At 39.8% G+C, this 23,725-nt stretch overlaps 1 protein-coding gene across 2 annotated transcripts in view; it reads right to left on the minus strand.

Moving 5' to 3' along the window:
• Window positions 1-2,256: 2,256 nt before the first annotated feature.
• IKZF4 (IKAROS family zinc finger 4) overlaps window positions 2,257-23,725 on the minus strand; it is a 73,727-nt gene continuing 52,258 nt past the window's right edge. For both annotated transcript variants that reach the window (XM_063293505.1, XM_063293506.1), the window contains 4 exons: window positions 19,156-19,323; window positions 9,649-9,798; window positions 8,719-8,850; window positions 2,257-8,489 (listed from right to left, as the gene is read on the minus strand). In XM_063293505.1, the coding sequence (XP_063149575.1) occupies window positions 7,741-8,489; window positions 8,719-8,850; window positions 9,649-9,798; window positions 19,156-19,323 (1,199 nt within the window). In that variant the 3' untranslated portion in view covers window positions 2,257-7,740. The remainder of the gene's footprint in view (window positions 8,490-8,718; window positions 8,851-9,648; window positions 9,799-19,155; window positions 19,324-23,725) is intronic.

Here is a 23,725-nt window from a genome sequence, read left to right on the forward strand (position 1 = left end):
ACTTCTTTTGCTGGAAGAGAGACAAGGGAGTTTGAAAGCCATTGATTTAATTAGAGCCTGGATAAACATGCACAACTATGGAAATTAGTTAAGCAAATACTGTCAAGTTTCACTTAGCCCACATAAAGTTGAAAACAGGACAAATATATTGTGTACAAAAATGAAAATGATTCTAATGGTTAAGGCACCAGGCTAGCAAACAGGAGACTGAGAGTTCCAGTCCCGCCTTCGGCAGGAAAGCCGGCTGGGTGACCTCGAGCCAGTCACTCTCTCTCAGCCCAACCCACCTCACAGGGCTGTTGTTGTGGGGAAAAGAGGAGGAGGAAGGAGTATTAGGCATGTTCCCCATGCTGAGTTATTTATAAAAATAATAAAGGTGGGATAAAAAAAATCTTAAAAAAAGAAAAGGAGTGCAGTACTAAATTGGAGAGACAACTTTGCCATTGGAAGAAATGACCGCCATTTTGTTGGGAATATTATAAATCCCCGTGGTAGTGCTGGAGTCTTAAGTAATTTGTTCTTTTTGCCCATGAAGAGGGGAGGGTAGTTCTTAAATTTAAACAGGAAAGAAATTATTTTCCAAGTTCTTGCAGATTTTTAAAATTTTAGCTTGTCCATGTTTCAGACCTTAACTTCTTTGTTAAGAGCTTAACCCCATTTTCTACCCTCATACTGATGAGGGGGTGAAGTCATGGTGGTGATCACCAATTTACGAGGAACCTTTACAGGAAGGTTATTTGCAAATTTTAAAAGGGGATTTGATTAACAAAAAACCCCCCTCACATATTTTACATATATATTTGGGACTGAAGTTGAATCAACTTTGTTTTATTATGTTGTCCTTAGTTGTAGGGAAACTTAATAAATTTTTGAAATAAAATAAATTCTATAACTTGGGATATAGAAACAGCTAGAGCTGAAGGGCACTTTTCTTTTGCCAGAGAAAATAGCTTTTATTCAGATTTTCCCTCTAGGAATCTGCCACCAGGATTAGGATATTTGTGTGAAGCAGTCCATTAACAGCTACTGAAATTAACACATTTATCCAGGCCCTCCCATATGCATTAGGTTCCACTATTAGCAGCAGCTGGTGTGGGAAGAAGGTACTCTTGTATCAGATTCCTATGACAGAGATAAAAAGGAACTTGCTCCTTCATTCATTCTTTCATTACAAGTGATAGTTAATTCACTGATGGAAAGTGCTAACTAGTAAAATGTGAGGCTCCTAAAATGTACTTTACTCTAGATCCACATCCACTGTGACTCCCAATACATGTTCTTTTCTGCCTGCACTCTACCATCACACACACCAATTATGCCTGAACTGCTAAAATGTTAGGTACTCAGCAACAAATAGATTATCAAAACCTTGCATTTTTCAAAAGTAGAAACATGGACACTCCCTTCTAAGGTATCTAAATATGAAGATTTGTAGTTCAGCTGCCAGTGTGTGTTCTAATCTTAGTTTAAAGAGAAAGCATAGGGATTCTGCAGAGCCTCTTGTAGGTTCGTACATTTTAATTCTATACCACAGTGTACGGGTTCATCTTTATTCCCTAGGCGGGGGACCCTATGGCCTCAGGCAGTTCCCCAGTGCCTCCAAAGATCATGCTGCATAAGTCTAATGGCAAAATTATTCTATTTTCAGGAGTGTAGACTAAAAAAAAAAAAGGATGAGGATGAGAGGATGAGATCAAGCATGAGAAAATCTTTGGGAGGCTAACCATACCCATTTCTACCCATAAATCTCTCCACCAGTGGCTATGAGATTTCAGATAATTTTTAAAGTCAAAATGGAAGCAGTTTACCTCCTACTCCCTATCTCCCTCTACCACAAGCTAAAGAAGCCTATTTGGTTCCTTGCCTTCTACAGATAATACCAGAAAGCATTCTGCAGACTAACAGCTCAAGTCAGGAGAACGAGTTGTGGTTCCTACCAAAAGAGATTGTCCACCCTTGATTTACATTTTACCTTTGTTTCCGTGCAACCATGGGGTAACAGTCAACACTTGGATATGTAGATATTTAGCACAAGGCTTATCTCTCTGAAGCAAAAAGGCTGCCTTCTCTAAAGGGCTACACTGTTGATTTCTTTACAAGCAAGAGAACCACATGCAAATTCCCTTCCAATTTGCTCATCTGCTCGTTCTGTTCGCATGTGCAAGGCATCCACATGGCACCAAATCAGGATGCTGATTTAAGATTGAAGAGTCATCACAAGTATCAGCAATATTAGCTAAGGACAGCCCAGAACCATACTGTTAAATTACTCATGTTTATTTATAACAGACCTTCAGCCAGTACAGTACAAAACTTAACAGTAGTATAATCTCCATTACACAAATATGTACTTACAATATATTACAAATACAAAAAAGCTTTTGCAGTAAGAGGTTTTTCTTTTATTTAAAAGCAAGTTTAACCCCACCAAAAAAAAAGGGGGGGGAGAAGAGCGCCACACTAGCAAACCCAATAACAATATACAAATGAAAGCTCGTTAGAAACAAGTGAAGAATATTGTAGCGGGTTGGGGATATTGCACATCTTTTTTGTTCTTCATACATCTGGTTAAAAAATATATATATTTACACAAGTTAAAGAGACCTGGAGTTTTACAAAATTCCTACATTTGTTTTTTTTAGGCTCTTCATACAGGTGAAAGCAGAAATAAAAAGGAACACTGTTTTCTTAGAAATTTCAGAGCTTTGTTTCTCTAAAACAAACCTGTTTTCATTTTCACAAAAGGGGGCAAGCAGGAGGTAATATGTGAAGTCCGAAGCAGGATTCATGTTCCCTGAAGCAGGGCGGAGAGAGATTAGTACCATTCCACAGTGCAGTAAATACAGTTCACAAATGATGTTCTGGACATCTTCATTTAGCTCTAGAACTGTCTAATATTTCCCATTAAAACAAAAATAAATGGCTCCTGCACAGAGTGGTCCTATTCCCACTAGAAACAGGAAGCAGAGCAATTCTGGATGTGGGCTTTGTATGGAGGCACAAAGGACAGCTTTTAAAAAACCCAGTAAAAATGACACTTTAGGTGCTTTATCAGTGTGGCAATGAAGTGAGGCCAAGCACCCAAGGGCCATCTTTGGCTTTCAAGAAGTCAGTATCCAACTATCTAAGCTTTATTTTCTTTCTTTCTTGTCAAAGTTTCATATTTATTTCAGGAACAGTACATAAATAAGGAAAACTTCATAAGCGTATTTACTTCCCAACATCCTCTTCCAAGAAGCCAATAAATGCTTCCTCCTCTTGACAAATATATTCAGATGGAATGCATATCTGGTCAGCCGTTCAATATGTTTTACATTGCTGTGACAGAAATTTTAGTCTACATGGGGGGAAAAATGGTGGCTTTCCATAATTTTGTCTATTGGAACTAGAGGTAATTTGCATCTCACATGGAAAATATCAGGGCACTGATAATAAAACTCAGACATCAAAAAGATATCTCAACAAAACTCATACTCTTGGTATGTTGAACACAAGCTCAATTTTCCATCTGTTGAAAAAATATTTATCTTGCTTCATACAGCAGATCTAGTACAGTGTGTAGAAAGAAAACAGGTATGAATCTTGCTGTTTCATTTCCAGTTCTGCTTAAAAGATTGATTAGATAAACATTATTAGTTGGCATCCTTTCTCTGCAGAATTGGATATTTTTGGAATTTGGTTACATTTTTGGACTTTGTCACTACTAGTTCATGCATGTATGTTTACTTTTCATTAGAGACAATATAATGCTCCCCAGTTAAAGTAAATGGATTTTACCCCAGCACTCTGGAGCACATACACCATACCAGAAGTCCAGAAAGTCTCAGGTACCGAGAGGGAAGTGCGGTTTGCTTGATTCCACAAGGGATAAATGCTATCTATAAAACTGGGGCGTGACTATACATGCTCTATTTAGGTCTAGATTCACATGGGAAAAGAAACATGCACACAACTGACTCTGAGGACTGCTCCTCTCATTTAGATTATTATTATTATTATTACATAGGCCTATTTGAACCTTCCCTTTTCTCAGAGGCCTAATTCCATTGTGACCTCTGAGAATGCCTAGGTGATAAAGATCTGGACTTTCTTCAGATGCACATGAACAGGCTATACTGTACCGCCAAAACAAAACATTGTTTAAGGGAAAAAACAACTTACCAGCAGAGGAATCTAAGGTTCTTACCACAGACAATTATTTGAGTAGCTCATTCTGAAAGAGGTGGATATGGGTGTGTGGTGTGCATATGTATGTATGACACACACACATCTCCATGCTCACAAAATGGGCAACAAATACAGTGGTTTTATTTTGTTGGGAATGTCAGAAATCAGCTTGGAGGTTTTACTATATGCAGTAAATACGTATTTGATGTCCAACATTTTGCTTTTAAGATCTTCTCATAAGGTTTCCCAGGAACCCACCTGTATGTTTTAACAGTAGCTTAGAAGAAACCTAAAGATATGTTCTCTCAGATTTTTGGAGCATAACCCGAACACTTTAAATAACATCTTAAATTCATTCATTCAATGCAATTATAATCTTATCAAATTGTGTTAATTTAAAAACAAATTCTTCATAGTTTTAAAGTAGGCAGTGAAGGAATCTCAACCTTTAGAGCAGGATGACATTAAACATTCAAAATTACAATGCATAAAAGCTGGTTCTTGTGACTTTTTCCACTCAAAGGAGAGCTCCTATAATTCCCTCTAGGATTTCATTCACACAAGACATTCTGATGAGCATTGGAATCATGGAGATTATTACAGGGAAAACTATGTCACGTGAAATAACTTTTTCGATTAACAATCACAAAAAGTGTTGAATACTTTAAATGTACATCAATAGGAAAAAAAATTCCTTTACCTTAGGGCCAGTAGAACTACAGGGAGCCAGTAGTACGATTCTAATCAATAAAAATGTAAGAACGGGACTTTCAAACTCCCTTAACAATTTGGCAAAGTCTCTCAGCATGTTTCATTTGTATTGCACAATATAACCAGAATGACAAAGATTGTATTAGTCCACTTCTCCTGCTGAAGCTAAAATATACATTGCTGGGACCAGCTCAAAGTGCCTCCCAAGCCTCTAAGATGCCATTCGTATGCTGAATGTAAGAAAGAGAAAGCAGAAGGGGAAAAGTGATATTGTACCAGAAAAGGTCAACATTTTTTAAAGTATGGCAGTACAGCATAGTCAGACTATTTAAAGAAAAGTTCCACTCCAATCTCCTTGGCCAATTCCCCCAAGCATCTCATCCAATAAGGCCTTTCCAGTTAATCAAATTGGTCTGGCCTGTTTATTATTTTTTTTAAAAAGCTCAGTTCTGTATTTCACATCACAAAAAGCAATAAAGAGGGGAAACAAACAAAATGTTGCAGCTTGAGGTTTGTCTTTTAAATAGAAAAAGAACAGCCTTTGGTTTTTCCTGCAAGGAAGCAGTTCCCTGGGCTGCTGTTGAGCAACGTATCTTTATGCATTAAGGGCATTTATCTAAAACCAAAAGCACTCCCCCTCTTGCCACATCCATTGCCCAGCTTAGGGAGACTTTTAATCTTACACCCCTTTCTGACAGATGAGATGTTTCTGACAGACAAAGGGAGAGCAAGCCCTGGAAAAAGGCAAGCTTCAAGTTTTATTGGCTCAGCTCATAACCCCTCTAATTTGGTGATTACCCTCTTGAAAAGCAATTATCAACAGGATTTCCACTCAGACTGGGGGGGAATGACTGCAAATACAGACAAGTGGTGTTTTATCCCTTGCCTACAGCCTATTATCAGCAGCAATCTGCAACCCAATTACAGAATGGAATTTTTTGCCCTTGATGATGATCAAAGCTTTTAAGACACTAAAGTACACATAATAAGGTGTCCTTGCAGGGCCCTTACTGCAGAAATCTAATGCTCCCCTCTGACACCCTGGGCCATGTACCTGTGGAAAAAAAGGGGGCTTGTTATTGTGTAGATCTTGCTGGCTTTTCCTTTGCTTTTTCAACAAAATCAGCTTAGAAGTTGTTCTTGCCTCTGATCTGGAGAAAAAGATTTCTCTTTAAGGAAACTGAAACTGTCACTGAAAACTTATGTCCCCTTAGTTTGGATGAGCAGTCTTCCATAGATACAGAGAACTTTTACCACAAGGCTGCCACTCTCAGGTCTTGCTCATGGGTCCACAAAGGGCATGCTTTCTGGACACAATCCATAAGGCTTATAACTGATTGACATAAATAAGGACAGCTAAACTGACTGGGAAACTAAATCCAGTTCCAAGCTGCTCAGCAATAATTGATTGCTGGGAATCTGAGCAAGGAGGTGTAAGTTAGGCACTGTAACAGAGACACTGGCAGGACTTGACTCCTCATTCCTTTGGCTCTAGTAATTGTAGAGCAATTCCTAAGCTGACTCCAGCAATTGTTGCTAGCATCTTTCTTAACTGCCACTGAAAACTCCTCCATTTTGTATCTTACAAATCAGTAAGTAAGCCTAGTCAGCAAAGCTAGGCTCATTAATGCTCTCTAAGGAACCTGCATACTTCGGGAAAGAAAAGTTAACAACGCATGCTCATCTAGGAGGCTTACATCTTCCAAAGCTTGGATTGGCAACCTCTGAGACTCCAAATGTTGCTGTACTCCAACTCCCATTAATCCTAGCCAGCTCAGACAGTACTGAGAAATGATGGGAGTTGTAAAGGCTACATTTTGCCTACCCTGATTCTAAAGCCTCCAGCAACAATTATTCTTTAAGCGCTAGCCACAGGAAGCTCAAAGAAAATTAGCTCAGACAACCCATCTGGAGAGGAGACAGGACATCCCAGACTCTTTAGAAGCAGAATATATCTTAATCAGACGATGCTAAGGTTCCTTCATGGCATCCTGGAAACAGCATTTGCTTTCCCATTGCTGATCCTCAGTTCAATCTGGAAAGGCAGCATTCTTCATGGACAAAGTGCTCATCATCTTCCTTGAAACACTGCAGCTCCTTCATCATCACCAGATGCAAAATTCACTATCCCTTCCAGGCCCCAATAGAGGAAATAACACAAGTCAGTTCAAAGCTGTGTTAAGTAGATGCACAGAGGTATTAAATTCTTGGGACCGCAGCGTTCCTAGCAGGATACCTTTATATGCTCCATTTCATAGCCACCCATAAAAAGAAGATATATACAGTTCACCTGAACAGCCATACACCTCAAGCCGTGGCTTTCCTAGCCCCTTGAATGGGGGAAGCTCTATAATGTGTTTAGCACCTGATCTGAGGTTCTTAATACCTAACGTGGTGGCTTAACAGAGAGATGGGAACTGAAACCAAAAAAAGTCCAAATGGAAGAAGAAGAGACCTAGACCTTAAAGAGACAAGCTTGCTGCTGGTGTATGTGCCAGCCCTTACTTGCTCCTCAATAGAGGACATTCCTGGTGAAATGACTGAAAAAGCTATTCAGCAAAAAGAAGGAAGGAAGGAAGGGAAACGTTAATAAATAACTACAAGTGTGAGAGAAAAGCACAAATTTTAAAATTAATTATCAACTTTTAAATAACACAGCACAGAGAAAGGCAAAATGTTATGAGCTCCTCCCCATCTCAAGTTCATTGGATTTTTTTTAAAACTTAGGGTTATTTTTTTTTTAATATTTCTCTTTTTTAGCCAAAGTCAGTGCAAAGGAGTACAAAAGAAACAAACAGTTCCATGCCCAACGAGGATAGAGCACTAGAGATGGGGAGAGATGAGTAAGGGGACAGAGTAAGATTAGCCTACTTTATGTTCCCCTCGCACTATATGGGAAGAGAACTCGTACCGGTCTTGGCTGTGATAGCCACAGATGTTGCATTCAAAAGGGTCTCTGAAGCCGTGGCAGCCCATATGGATGGTGAACATGACATGGTCCAGGAATAAGATCCGGCAGTGCTCGCATTTGAAGGCTTTTACCTGTTCCCCTTCATCATTCACCACACGCAGGGCTTCTTTGGCTGAACTGGGAGTTGACCGAGTAGTGGTGGGAATGATGCCCTCCTGCAATTTTGGGTCCTCTTTGGCGTAGGCTGGACTCTGCCGGCTGCTGGTGCAATTCCCAATGCTGGACAGCAGCGGCTGCTGTGAGCCCCTCTCTTCATGGATGCTCTCAGTGTCTGTGGAATCCTGGCAACCATTGCTAGGTGATACCATGCTTGGCTCCCGTGATGCCCGATATACAATCTGTGTCCCATCAGGAAGATCCTCATGGCCTTCAGCAGCTTCCCGACTACTTGCAATTTCCAACCTGCCTGGGAGGGGCTGGATTTGAGTGTAGACAGAGCTGATGACAGGTGTGATCTCAGAGATGCAGTTTGTAGGTGGGAGTCTGAGGGGGCGCAAATGTTCTGCTCCCATGAATGACAATGAACTGCCAAAGCTAGCGTCCATGGGATGGTGAGCAGCCACCATCTCCACGTCCTTCTCAAAGCTGGAGTTGACATCAAATGCCATGTCGGAGAGGCCAAATCGCATCTGCTTCTCTCCTAATGCACAGGGTAAAAGGGATCAGATTACAAATTGATTCTACTATCAGATAATAAGCCTATTATGAGAGTAAGACAAATAATGTTGATGGAAAAACAACACTACAAAAACCTACAGGTGGAAGTTCTTTAGCTCAGGGAGAAGCACCCAAGACATCATATAATCCAACAACTCTTGACTGATAAGAACACCAGCCCGTTTTCCAGAAATGTTTGAGATGCACCTTACCTACAAATTTCTGAGGTGTGGAGCGTTTTCGTTTGGTGATGCTGTTTGCTAGTCGGTCAATAAAGGTCGGCCGATCTGCTGAGGAGTGAAGCATGGAGTCCGGCACCATCTCCAAGTCTCGCATCTCGTCACCTGGTAATAAAACAAAATTGGTTTCATTTTTGGTTGTCCAGCATAATTCTACCCTATCTTCTTCTTTTAAGAGCTTGTACAAGGTTATGAAAGCAATACATGAATGGTACTGATAAATTAATTTGTTGGAGGAAAAAAACAATCACAGAGCAGGATAGATAAGGATAGAACTGGTACCCAGTGCTAACTTGAATCAACCCTATTAGAGCCTGATGCCCATGTCATAATCATCCCATTTAGCTTCTCTTCTCCTGTTTCATGGTACTTAAGTACTAGCACCTCTCATGTCTCCCATCCCACATGTTCAGACACTAAAGCTAGTTTCCACCTGTCCCAGAAATGAGAATCCTAGTCCTGATACAGAAAATATTAATGAAACTGCAGTGGCTATAATATTAAACTAGTAAAAGGCATTTGAAAAAGGGACTTTGTACCAACTGGGAGCAGCTATTCTCAAGCTGGTAGTTTCCAGATGTGTTAGACTTCCAACTTCCAGAATTCACAATCAACATGCAGGTAGTCCTCGTTTAGTGATTGCTTCATTTAGCAGCCATTCGCAGTTACCTGTACTGATAGCTATGCTGGCTGGGCATAGTAGCAGCAATAGCCCAACACATGCAGGAAGCATCAGTGTGGGAAGATTGAGCTGAGGCTTGCCTCTATAGGTAGCCTGTGCCATCCTCATTGATCCTCCCAGATTTTTTAATATTTGCAAAAATTTCCAAATGTAGACATCATAGAATAACCAATGGCACTCTCTTTAGGTTTGTCTCTCTTCTAGCCTGGCAGCAGGCTTACCTTGCTGGCCAGCCAGCGACTGTGGTTCAGTGTTAAGACTTTGCAGGTAGTTGTGACAGCGTTCCTTGTGCTCTTCCAACGTGCTTTGCTGCTTGTAGCTGCGACCACAATAGTTGCATTTGTAGGGCTTGCCAACTGTGGGGGAAGAGACTAAAAAGGGAGCAGAAACAAAAGGAGCTCTATAATAAAAATTATATTTCTTGAACTGTCATAGCAACCTGTGGGTAAGCAAGAATTGGGAAGTGTGGACAGCTTGCTTACGACCACAGGTATATGGCACAAACTTAAAACTGCTTTGCTGTCAATATACTTCTCAGAGTTATGTTCTTGATCACTAAGAACTGGTGCAGACACAGAATGAAAGGAATCACAGCCATCAGTTAGAGAGCTGTTTATATCGCATGTCTAGCTGAGCTACATCAGCTTTGGTACACAAACCACCAGCTAGGAACATTTTGTGCAGGTGTAATATGTTCTGGAATAAAGCTATGGGTTCACTTTTAGCCACTGCTTCTTGAAGAAGAGCGTTAGGGCAACAGATAATGACCGCTGGCTGAAATTCCAGTTTTCAAGTTCAGTTTTCCCACCTAAACAATTCACTATACCAATTTCAAGAACTTTGGTGTTGTGTTTTTGTCTCACATATTACTTGGTTTATGAGTATGCTTGGTTTCCCATTTGCACAAAAACATTGATTTTTCTTGCATAGTCCTTGTAAGGACAAAAGGAACACTGGGTGACAACACAGCTGTGAATCTGGGTTCTCCAGACACGTAAACCTCTCATAGAAACAGCCAGGCAAAACTGACTCTGTATTGCTGTCAGTAATGAAGCCATATGCACACCACTGAACACAGAAGCCAATGCTTACATATAGGGCTGTGCTCCAGAGTTTAAATTTTAGGCTTTTTATTTCCACCTTTCCATGCCAACTGATACTTGGCTGTTCTCTTTATGGCCTTGAAAAGCTCCTGATCTTGGCTGATATTTTGGTTTTCTCTGGCATGGGAACCTTTAGTTCCTGCCTTGCCAGTTTCATTCCTTACAAGGAAGGAGCTATTTTTTTCAGATCTTTCTGAAACACAAGTCTTCAGATCCAATCTCTCTTATGAGAAACAGTAACCATTTTTCCCATAACAATAACAAGGTCAGATCACTCCTACTGGTTCTAGGCAATTGGTACTTTTAACACAAGAAGAAAAAAAGACAGTCCATGGACCACTGTGTAAGTAACTTTTAAGCAATTTGTATGTTTGGGGGGCGGTAAAATTTCCCCTCCTAAACTTCCATATGAGATGAAGCTGATTCACTGTGAAACACATATGAGGCTATTCTAACCTCCCCATTCTTGGTTTTGATGTTCAAATAAATTCTTGGGACCTAGCTGCTGGAACAAATAATGAAATATTGAAACAGGAAATACAGTTTCCCAACGTACTCTAAGGAAGATGCAATGAGAAAGGAAAGACTATGACAACTATGACATTTGTTTAGAAATTGCATTTGTGGCAAAACTGGTAAAATGCAAATGTCCCATTCATACATTGACTGAGCTACGGAGAGGACAAAAAGGAGTGTGTGTCTTTTTGAAATGAGGTGATCACACAGGAGGAGATCCCAGTCTATGGATCCTGGTTGGACCTGGTTCTAAATGATGAAATGTGCTGATCTGGGCTGTAAGTCCTCACTTTTGTTTTGCAGGCAGATCTTCACAGATAAAAGCAATTGCATCACCCAAGGACATTGTATCATGTTGTGGGGTGGATGGAGAGGATAGATTATTCCTTTCTTACTTCCCCAGGTGGACAAGCTAGTTTTACAGCTGCACAATCGAAACACTGATAAGGATTCTGCTATTCCCCCTCCTGCTATTTTCTCCATTAATAATCTGCTGATGTATGATTTTACATTTGTAAATCTAAACATTTATCCTGACATTTTGTTCCTAACTACTGTGTTTTGACACAGGGAAGTTAAGTGACAAAGAAAATACAGTGATGCAATCAAACATCAGCCCTGGGAAAAAGAAAGCACAGCTTCTCTACAGAATCAAATTGAAATCCTGAGTTCAGAAAAGGTTTTCTAAACAGATCATTTGCAGAGGGAACTGTGAATAATTGACTGTTCCCAAATTTCTGTCAAAATTTCTAACATGTTTTGATTTTTTTTTCTTTTTCTGATAGCAGGTAATAAAGCAGAATGTTTCTCAGTATTTTGGCCATTTTTGGCCATGCAGAGATGGGTAGAAGGACCAGAGCTCAGAGATAAGGCACACAATTGCAGAAGATTTCAGATCCATCCTCCAGCATCTCCAAGTAGAGCTAGAAAATACCTCTGTATGAAACCCTGGAGAAGTAGTGTTGGTCAGCATGCTGGGAACTGATAGCCTGAACAAGTTGTAATTTCATATATAGGTACAACTACTTCCTTCTACTTTTTTTTTTAAACAAAGTAATACTATAAACCAGTATTTCTCAACCTTGGCAACTTTAAGACGTATGGACTTCAACTCCCAGAATTCCCCAGCCAGCATAGCCAACACTGCTATAAACACTGTAAGCAAAAGCTCTTCTCTTGAAGCTGACGTTCCCAATGAACAGCCCATGGCCTCCACACTGTAACTGGTGATTTATCAAAATAAGTTCTTTCAATGTCACAGGTTAAACTACTAAAACTCAGAGACTGCCAGACTGCCAGGAACTAAGTATCTTCTCCATGACTTTTGCAGCAGTCTTTTCTAATATATTCATAACTAATTGGGAGTTAAGTATAAGCAATAAGGGTAAATCTCCTGGTGATACCCACTGATTTAGAGTGATTCAATCAAAAAAGGTAGCTTGGATCTTCAAAATCTGTCTAAACTAGGGAATAAGCATTAAAGTAGGAACTGCCGCTCAATGTAAGCAAGAGATGCTTATAAAAACAAAAAAGTGTTCCCATATATGCTGATGGTGTCTGGGCTGCTGGCGGCAATTATCAGGCAAGGGAATATGTGGGGGTCTGGATGAAAAGGTCAGTTTAGTGTGCAGCTCAGTGTAAAAAAACCCCAAAAAACTATACTGGGGATTATTAGAGAAAGAATTAAAAATGAAGTTTGTTGTTGTTTATTTGTTCAGTCGCTTCCGACTCTTTGTGACTTCATGGACCAGCCCACGCCAGAGCTTCCTGTCCATCGTCACCACCCCCAGCTCCCCCAAGGTCGAGTCCATCACCTCTAGAATATCATCTATCCAAATGAAGTACTGTAGTCAATATCATTATGCCTTTATACAGATCTACAGTGCAAATACACTTGGAGTAGCTGTAAAGAATTTGGGACAAATGTAAAAAAAGATTACCACAGAGCTGGATTACCCAAAATGAAAACCAACATGAGCAAGTGAGTGAAGCAATTCCTCTGGGACTAAAGATTACAACACCTGGACCTTTTTGCCTTAGAAAATTACACATATGTGGAAAAAGCAGAAAGGAGGCTGTTTATCTCAGTACTACAACCTGGAGTTATCCAATGATCCTAAATGGTGGGAGATTCCCAACAAATAAAAGGAAGTATTATTTTCACACAGTACATATTTAAAACATGGAATTTGCTACCAAAAGATGTACTGATGTACCTTTAAAAGGAGATCAGACATTCATGGAGGATAAGGCTATCAAGATTTCTAGTCATGGTGACTAGATATTAATTACAGCATCAGAAGCAATATATTTCTCAGTATCTGTTGTCAAAGACCACAGCTGAAAATCTATTACTTTCTTGTTCTACTCATGGGTTTCCCATAGGCATGTAGTTGGCCATTGACAGTCTACACTGTTAGTCTCTCTTCTATCCTAGGGCTGGATAAGACCCAGTAGGTCTCACTTGGAAACAACTCCAGAAGAAAAAAAGGTTAGGAATAGAATTCCTCCTCTGACACAGCAAAAAGTATTACTGGGGTTTTCTGTATTGACATATCTATTCACATACATTATCTGAAAAACGTATATGCACAGTTGCCAACTTTCAGTTTACAGTTAGTCCTCGGTTAATGACGGTAAATGGGACTGGAATTTCCATTGCTAAGTAACGCAGTTGTAAAGTGCAATGTCACATGACTGCACCGCTTAGCTACAGCAGTTCCAGAACTTCCGGTTGCCGTTGTTAAGCAAATCCCATGACGTTGTTAAGTGCAACATCACATGGTTGCCATTTGCAACCTCCTGCTGGCTTCTCCACTGACTTTGCTTGTCAGAAGCAGGCAGTGAAGGTCGCAAATGGCAATCACATGACCACAGGATGCTGCAATGTCGTAACTGAGAGCAGGTCGCCAATGCCTGTATCCTGATCACGTGACTGCGGGGACTCTGCGATGGTTGCAACTACTAGGACTCGTCATAAGCACCACTTGTTCAGCACCGTTGTAAGTTTGAACAGTCACCGAACAAGTGGTCATTAAGCAAGGTCTACCTGTAATTAGTCTGTATATTGCAAGGCAAGGACCATTCGAAATTACGACAGCACTGAAAAGTAACTTTCCGACCACTCCTTGCATTTATAAACATCACAGCATCTCTGCAGTCATATGATTGAGATTTGGGTGCTTTGGTGGGTGTTTATGACTGTCGCAGCATCCCACAGTCATGTGATTGCCATCTGCGAGCTTCACAGCCGGCTTCCAACAAGCAGTCAATGGAGAAGCCAGCAGTAAAATCATAAGACATGGTCATGTGACATCTCACTTAACAACCACTAGTGATTCATCTAACAACCATGGCAGTTGTAAGTCTGTCATGGTCACACAGTGTCTCACTTAATGACTGTCTCGCTTAGCAACAGAGTTGACAGTCCCAATTGTGGTTGTTAAGCGAGGACCACCTGTATTTGTATATATTATATACAGAGAGAGAGAGTGCACACATGCTAGTTTCAGACAGATGCTGTGTGAACTACACCTTAAAGTTTGTATGCTGCATGGACATAGAAAGCAAACTCTGAATCAAAGTTATTCAAATGTCAAGTGGAGAAAATGGAATTGCACACCCCATATGAATCATTATGCTGCTCATTTTACATCATTTTTTCTGCTACTGTCAATCACGAGAGGCAAGAATTACACAGGCCACTCTAACAAGGTATCTTCTACAATACAATAAGAATACAATAAGAATACAGTGTCTGCAGATTACACAGTTTACTCTATACATTCCTTTCCAGCCCCAGTACAAAAGCTGTTCACATAACTGAAACCCTATTGCCTCTGAATAAGTGTCCTGGATTCAGCCCCATGTATTAAGAGAAAATGCCTCTTCCTCTGTAGCCCATTAGTTTTTTCCCCCCTCACTTCATTCTGTAAAGTTTGAGTGAGGATTTGAAACTGGGTTTCCCAGATGTTCCTAACCTCACTCTCTGGTTGAGGTTGTGCCAAGTTGTGCTGGCTCATTTAAGCTTCAGGCATAATGGTCACATTAGTAGGGCGAGCCCACCGTATGGCAAATCATCAGTACAATCTCATTCTATGAGGACATAACCTTCTCAGCTGCTCACTTACCTATAATACTCCCTTCCCTTTAGGACTCAGACAGGCCATACATTTTTAGAAAGCACTGCAAAAGCATTTTATCTGAACAGACTTTTAGTGGGAACAATTAAATTGGACAATTATGGTCATATTTAATTCTTTTTTATTTTCACTTTTCAAGATTTTTTTTAAAATTATGATTAGGAGCCTAAAGTAATGGATGTTGGGGGCTAGAAATTCAAATGAATACATACTGTGCCCATACGTGGATTTATGCCAATCCTTTGTTGCTTAATGCAAAATTGTTCTGCCGATTTCATTGCCCTGGAGTAACCAAATCTTAGCCGGAGTTGAAAAGATAAACCAGCAATAAAGACAACAAGAACATGAAGAGAAAGCAGTGCACATTTTCTCTAAAACCTGTTAATTTTCATGAATGGCCAAAAGGAGACAGCAAATATATCTTACACTATTTTTTCAATCTATATATAACTGTTTGAATAATTGTTATGTAATTGCTTGATTATGTTGTATACCTCCCTAATCTCCTTTGGAAGAAAGGGGTGGAATGTGTATGTTTTCATGACCACAAGTATGTGGAATTGCCAATAATTCTGCCTGATCTCATGCCATGGAACTATAGGTCCTAGGAATCCTTGGAGAATAGCTGCAGTAAGCGACAGAGATGCATGAAGATGGTTGTCACAGTTCAGTCATCCCACTGCTACCTCATTCTTAAGGTCAGCATCTATGGCTTTCTGTAAATCAATGCTTCCCCCAGTCAGCACAGATTACACACTTTTGTAGTAAATAGGGGTACATTAATTTTCTTATACCTGGATTGCAGTGTTCTATGAGTCTTTAAGATATATTCAATTCCAAATACTGTATATTTTGAAGAGGCAAGAGATGTCATGGGTGACAAAGTAATGAATAAGAAAAGTAAAAAGATCAATTTTGCTGCTCCATTCTAGGGGCATTTTATTTGTCAATGTCTGAAAAATGGGGCATTCTGCAGGTGGGAGTTTATATAACTATTCCCCCAAAACATTCCCTGATCAACCCCCCCCCCCCCCACACACACATTATGGAGAAAGCTAGCTTTTGGTGGGATGAGGATTCAGGATAAGGACCCTCACTTGTACTTTAAAAATGGTAAAGCCCAGATAATTACCACACCATTGAGAGGTGGCAAGTGGGAGAGGAAACAACAGCAATATGTAGGTTAGACATTACCTTACTAATTCTTGTATTTAATAAGACTATTGTTCAAATTGCTTTGAGTAATTGATTTATTTGTCACATACTGTATTTCCAAGGCTCCAATGCTGCACAGGAATTAAGCTTCCAAACATGTTAGATGATACAACTCTTCTATATTAATTTGCTTGTAAATAGCCACTAAAGAGAAGACCCTAGTCCTCCAGCCCCAGCTAGTATCTTCAGTAGGTGAGCAAGTCTTCTGAAGATGGGACACTGACTTAAGTAATATGCCAGTTCTCACAAAAGACTGAGACTTTTTTGATATTCAAGAGCGATTCTGAATTGATCTTCATAAAGACAGCAAATCACTTGATGACAAATGCCAACATTTTCCCATTAATGGCCATTAAACAAACCCCAAAACTCCAGCTTTAGGTCTAAAAATGTTATACACCAAATAGGACTGAGTCTATGCTAAGCATACTGGAAACCTACTGGCTAGTTCACCAAAGTGTCTGAAAATTCAAGATGTCACTATTGCTAACTGTTACCAAGAGCAATCCAAGTAGAAACTGGCTAGACACAGTGACCACTGATTTTGATTGTTGTAGAATAGAAGACTCTTCAGGAATAGCAAGTATTTATGATTCTCCAAGTATCCATCTACTTGTACTACAAATCACTACTTACCTTCAAATGAAATCAATCAAGATAAGAGGAATATCATAAAAACCAGAATGCAACGAAAACACTATTCCAACTGGAGTCAGAATTACAGTTCTCAAAAGAATAGACAGGCCACTTATATTGGAATGTACATTCTCCTCTCCATTTTTCTCATCTCTCCCATTACAGTACAGAAGAGAACAAGCTTCATCCTATCCTCAGCTATGCAACAGGGCTGTCATATTCATTTCCCAAGAAACGAGAATAAAATACATGCTTAGAAAAACTCTACACCTCAATTCCAATTTTTAATTGGACTTGAAAAGACTAATTTCCTGTGACTTGGCTGTGTTCAACTTAGTGAAGTTCACCCGAAGTGCAGCTTCATCCACTATCAAGATACTGTATAAGATATTGGCAACAGGTAGTACCCTCCCCCCACCCCACTGTATGACCAGTTCTAAATTTTAAACAACTATAATTTAGCAATAAGGTGATTGACTGTATTCCTTTCCCAGATCAGAAATGTTACTGTTTTTAACTGTGGATCATACTAGCCATTCATGGAAAATCCAGATAACTTCAAATTGACTGAAACTAATTCATTTCATAAGGATAAGTTCCAAGTGGAAAATGGACACTGTGATTTTTACTAAAATATTAAGGAAGGGCATAGCAATATGATGCGTCCCACTAATACTATTCATGTAATACCACAAAGCATGATCATCAAGGGTAGGCAACCTAATAATGCCTTCCAGGATCTTTGATCTGCTGCTGCTGCAGCAGCAACCACCACCAATTATCGGGAGACGTAATTCAAAATTTCTGGAAGGTGTCAAGAAGCTTACTCGGATCAAGATCATACAGTAGAGAGACATAATGTTATTCTGTAAAATTCTAATCTAACTGAGAAAAGTGCTCAAAATGTTGATTTTGTGAATAGGACAAAATTCAGTTATTTTTTATTGGGCTAATTCTGCAATGTTCTCTACAACAGAGACATTGTTCTTACAAAAAGAACAGTTCTGTGCAGTTCAACTGCTTTCTGTCTTACAACACATAATTTGTTTAAATACAAAATCACTAGATGGATCTGGGAGACTAAAGAAACCATCGTAATAATGATAAATCTAACAATCACTTCTCCTACTTGACACTTGAAACATGAAGTGACAAGCATCACAGACACGTAAAAACACATATGAAGTTAAAAAGCCCTAACACAATCCAAATACAGAGACCAAGGAAAAACAATAAAAGATTTCACTCTCTACAAAAAGCAACCTAGCTGCTACTACATTAAAAAACAACAACATAAAATGACATATTTTAAAAGCCTTCTTTGTGAAGCCCATCCATTCATTTCTATGTCAACAATCAATTCAACTACTTGTTGGACAAAAAAACATAAATTCAGTTCATCATGAGATTATGATAACCAGTTTTAAAAGGTGACTGTTTCCAGAGGAGTAGCCATATAAGTTTGTTGCAGCTAAAAAAGAAAGCATTTTTGTAGATCTCTGAGGGCTAACAATTCAATACTGTATGAGCCTCTGAATCTCAGTAACTTTAACATGGAACATGGACTATATTCTTTGCATTTAATAAAGTGGACTGTGATTTAGAAAAACTTTATGTGATCATAAATTTGTTAGTCTTTGTGGTATAGCAGAGATTCTTCACTGTTTTATCTAAAGTGATGTCATTAGCAGAAGATTTCCAGGTTCAATTTAAATTAGAAACATTCCTTAAAAATACGATTTGATTAATGGTAGAGAATGGTATGAAAATACTCATACCTTCAGTGTTAAGTAAGACTGCATATTGCCACTACTGGATTTGAGAGCCTATCTATGTTACAATGAGTTCTTGGAAGGAAGTATTAGAAACGTATGTAATTAGCATCTGCAAGAGAGAAAGGTGTCATATATAAGTGGGTACAAATCAAAAGGAAGCACTAGAGGCACCGAGCCAAAATTAGAACAGAAGAAATGCAGGCACTGGGCAATAAGACTTTCTTTTAACACCAAGTAATGTTGGCAGTGGTTTGGGCACAGGCAGCAGAGTAAGAAACCAGTCTACCAGTCTTACAAGATGTCCTTCAATACTTGACTCAAGAGAAATGTCGGTCACCCACCTGAGTGTGTACGGAGGTGACCGGTGAGTGCATCTCTTCTCCGGCAAGCATAATTGCAGAAGGGGCATTTGAAGGGCTTCTCGCCTGAATGCAGCTTGATGTGGCGCAGGAGGTTGCCCTTTTGAGTGAAGGAGGCACCACACTGATTGCAATGGAATGGTCTCTCACCTAGAAGGAAGGGTATCATAACCAAGTCACCAGAGAAGCTTGCCTGGCTCCTTGGCCTTGCTGAAACTATCTCACACATAAAAAATTTTTTTTCTCATCCTTTTAGCACCAGACTAAATTCAGAAGCTAAGCATGGTCAGGCCTGATTAATGTTTTAATAAGAAACTACAGTATCAGGAATTTCAGGACTGTAGTTTAGACTAGAAAGTTGAAAAAGGAGTCCCAGAAGAGGGCAATGGCAAACACTTCCATACTGTTGGCAAGAAAAAAATGTGCCAAGAACTTGACTTTTTATTATTTTGTCAATCTATTCCTTTAAAAAAAAAACATAAAAAGTTTGTATGTTGAAATAACCCTATCTGAAAATAGACAGAAAATCCATTTTGGAGACAAAAACAGGGCCTCTCTTTATATTATTGCACTGAAGCAAATCTGTTCTTTGATACAAACATTTGCAGAGCTTAAAACCTAGAAAGATTTACCTCAAAACATTTCTTGGCAGTACATTCAACTCAAGCATTTGTTGTTTGGACTATTTAGTCCTGATATTGCTGCTTCTGGTTCCAGATCTATGAAAGGTTTTAGAGTAATCAACTGAGACTCTTAAACCAGTAATCTGTTTTTTAAGAAGCTGTAATAATTTGATGAAATTGATACCATTTATACAACCTCTGGAATAATGAGTGCAAATCCTACTGTAAATCAGGAAGTTTAAAAGGTTGTGAAATTTGGCCTCTTTTAATGTTAAAATAAGGTTTAATTTTTTAAAAATTTCATTGAGTATCAAAGATGAATGTTTTTCTCAGCTACTGTATATCTTCAACTTTTGGAATCTATCAAGACATCAAGAACTGTGGACTTTCTAAGCATCTGGGAAGAACAAGCCTAGAATAAATTTATATAAGATTTGCAGCAATCATGTGTGTTTCTCAACATCTGATTCACTTCCTTTGACAAGGGGCAAAGAAGATATTTAATAATTTGGTCAAATGTTTTAGAATTGTTTTGTCAATGATATAGATTTTCAAGTTGTCACCTCTTCCTCTGATGTTATATTACATGTTAACAGTTATATATGTATATGTATCTGCATGTGTGTGTGTGTGTATGCACAATTCTCCACATGGACTTGACTTCTCCAATGCACCTCCCCAACAATATCTATTAACAGACCCCCATTATCTAAAAGATAAGGGAGCGCGGGCTCAAGGACAATATTTTTCTGCTGCAGCTCCTATGTTATGAAATCATGTCTCCAATGTAGCCAGCTCGGCACCCATCTAAATGGCCTTCCAGAAGCTACTAATACAGCTCTTCCATGGAGCGTTTGGGGGATGATCATGCACATTATCTGTATAACTATCATGAAATATCATTATATTGTTACCTTTATTTTGACTTAAGCTTTGCTTCATAATGTCAACAATTCCTGAATGCCCTCTCTTTAATGTGTTGCTTTTACCTTTGGTTGGAATGCCCTTTTCCATCTTTTCCACCTATGCCTTAAGTATTTTGCTGGGGGAGAGTTTATTAGGCTAAAGTAAGCAATGGGCGGTGTAAGAATCAAAAGTGAAGTGATAGGGACATCCATTCTTTAATACTGTTTAGACCCTTCTTTTTCACTCATTCTCTTTCCAGTATCTTCCTTTTCCAACTAGCTGGCTGGAGGAAAAAGAGAAATAGTTCTTAACAAGGTATGAACTGAGCTGTTGCCTAAAGCGGTGAATGAAAGTTTGTGAGCTCTTTAAACCCACACACAAAACAGTGCTCTTGTCATGCTTATTGAACTCATGGAGCCAATATTCACTGTCTTGGTTGAAAGCTGTAGGAGAACCTTTTATTTGTTTAGTTGCTTCCGACTCTTCGTGACTTCATGGACCAGCCCACGCCAGAGCTTCCTGTCGGTCAACACCCCCAGCTCCCCCAGGGATGAGTCCGTCACCTCTAGAATATCATCCATCCACCTTGCCCTTGGTCGGCCCCTCTTCCTTTTGCCTTCCACTCTCCCTAGCATCAGCATCTTCTCCAGGGTGTCCCGTCTTCTCATTATGTGGCCAAAGTATTTCAGTTTTGCCTTGAATATCATTCCCTCAAGTGAGCAGTCTGGCTTTATTTCCTGGAGGATGGACTGGTTTGATCTTCTTGCAGTCCAAGGCACTCTCAGAATTTTCCTCCAACACCACAGTTCCAAAGCATCAATCTTCCTTCTCTCAGCCTTCCTTATGGTCCAGCTCTCGCAGCCATATGTTACTACGGGGAACACCATTGCTTTAACTATGCGGACCTTTGTTGTCAGTGTGATGTCTCTGCTCTTAACTATTTTGTCGAGATTTGTCATTGCTCTTCTCCCAAGGATTAAGCGTCTTCTGATTTCCTGACTGCAGTCAGCATCTGCAGTAATCTTCGCACCTAGAAATACAAAGTCTTTCACTGCTTCTACATTTTCTCCCTCTATTTGCCAGTTATCAGTCAAGCTGGTTGCCATAATCTTGGTTTTTTTGAGGTTTAGCTGCAAGCCAGCTTTCGCACTTTCTTCTTTCACCTTCATCATAAGGCTCCTCAGTTCCTCTTCGCTTTCTGCCATCAAAGTGGTATCATCTGCATATCTGAGATTCTTCATGTTTCTTCCAGGGATTTTAACCCCAGCCTTGGATTCCTCAAGCCCAGCATGTCACATGATGTGTTCTGCGTACAAGTTGAATAGGTAGGGTGAGAGCATACAGCCCTGCCGTACTCCTTTCCCAATCTTAAACCAGTCCGTTGTTCCATGGTCTGTTCTTACTGTTGCTACTTGGTCGTTATACAGATTCTTCAGGAGGCAGACAAGATGACTTGGTATCCCCATACCGCTAAGAACTTGCCACAATTTGTTATGGTCCACACAGTCAAAGGCTTTAGAATAGTCAATAAAACAGAAATAGGTGTTTTTCTGAAACTCCCTGGCTTTTTCCATTATCCAGCGGATATTGGCAATTTGGTCTCTAGTTCCTCTGCCTTTTCTAAACCCAGCTTGTACATCTGGCAATTCTCGCTCCATGAATTGCTGAAGTCTACCTTGCAGGATCTTGAGCATTACCTTACTGACATGTGAAATGAGTGCCACTGTTCAATAGTTTGAACATTCTTTAGTGTTTCTTTTTTTGGTATGGGGATATAAGTTGATTTTTTCCAGTCTGGTGGCCATTCTTGTTTTTCCAAATTTGCTGGCATATAGCATGCATTACCTTGACAGCATCATCTCGCAATATTTTGAACAGTTCAGCTGGGATGCTGTTGTCTCCTGCTGCCTTGTTATTAGCAATGCTTCTTAAGGCCCATTCAACCTCACTCTTCAGGGTGTCTGGCTCTAGCTCACTGACCACACCGTCAAAGCTATCCCCGATATTGTTATCCTTCCTATACAGGTCTTCCGTATATTCTTGCCACCTTTTCTTAATCTCTTCTTCTTCTGTTAGGTCCTTGCCATCTTTGTTTTTGATCATACCCATTTTGGCCTGGAATTTACCTCTGATGTTTCTAATTTTCTGGAAGAGGTCTCTTGTCCTTCCTATTCTATTGTCTTCTTCCACTTCCACACATTGTTTGTTTAAAAATAATTCCTTATCTCTTCTGGCTAACCTCTGGAATTTTGCGTTTAATTGGGCATATCTCCCCCTATCACTGTTGCCTTTTGCTTTCCTTCTTTCTTGGGCTACTTCTAGTGTCTCAGCAGACAGCCATTTTGCCTTCTTGGTTTTCTCTTTCTTTGGGATGTATTTTGTTGCCGCCTCCTGAACAATGTTGCGAACTTCTGTCCATAGTTCTTCCGGGACCCTATCTACTAAGTCCAGTCCCTTAAATCTATTCTTCACCTCCACTGCATATTCCTTAGGAATATTAGTGAGCTCATATCTAGCTGATCTGTGGGTCTTCCCTAATCTCTTTAGTCTGATCCTAAATTGTGCAAGAAGAAGTTCGTGATCTGAACTACAGTCAGCTCCAGGTCTTGTTTTTACCGACTGTATAGATGTCCGCCACCTTTGGCTGCAAAGGATGTAGTCAATCTGATTTTGGTGTTGTCCATCTGGTGAAGTCCATGTATAAAGCCGTCTCTTAGGTTGTTGGAAGACAATGTTTGTTATGCAGAGTGAGTTGTCTTGGCAAAATTCTATCAGCCTATGTCCTCCTTCGTTTTGTTCTCCCATGCTTACCGGTAATTCCAGGTGTCATTTGACTGCCCACCTTAGCATTCCAGTCTCCTGTGATGAAAATAACATCTCTTTTAGGCGTGTTGTCCAGTAGGTGCTGCAGATCCTCATAGAACTGCTCTACTTCAGCTTCTTCAGCATCTGTGGTTGGGGCATATATTTGGATCACTGTGATGTTAGATGGCTTGCCCTGAATTCGAATTGAGATCATTCTA

Source organism: Candoia aspera, chromosome 2, assembly GCF_035149785.1.
Source record: "Candoia aspera isolate rCanAsp1 chromosome 2, rCanAsp1.hap2, whole genome shotgun sequence".
Classification (NCBI taxonomy): Eukaryota; Metazoa; Chordata; class Lepidosauria; order Squamata; family Boidae; genus Candoia; species Candoia aspera.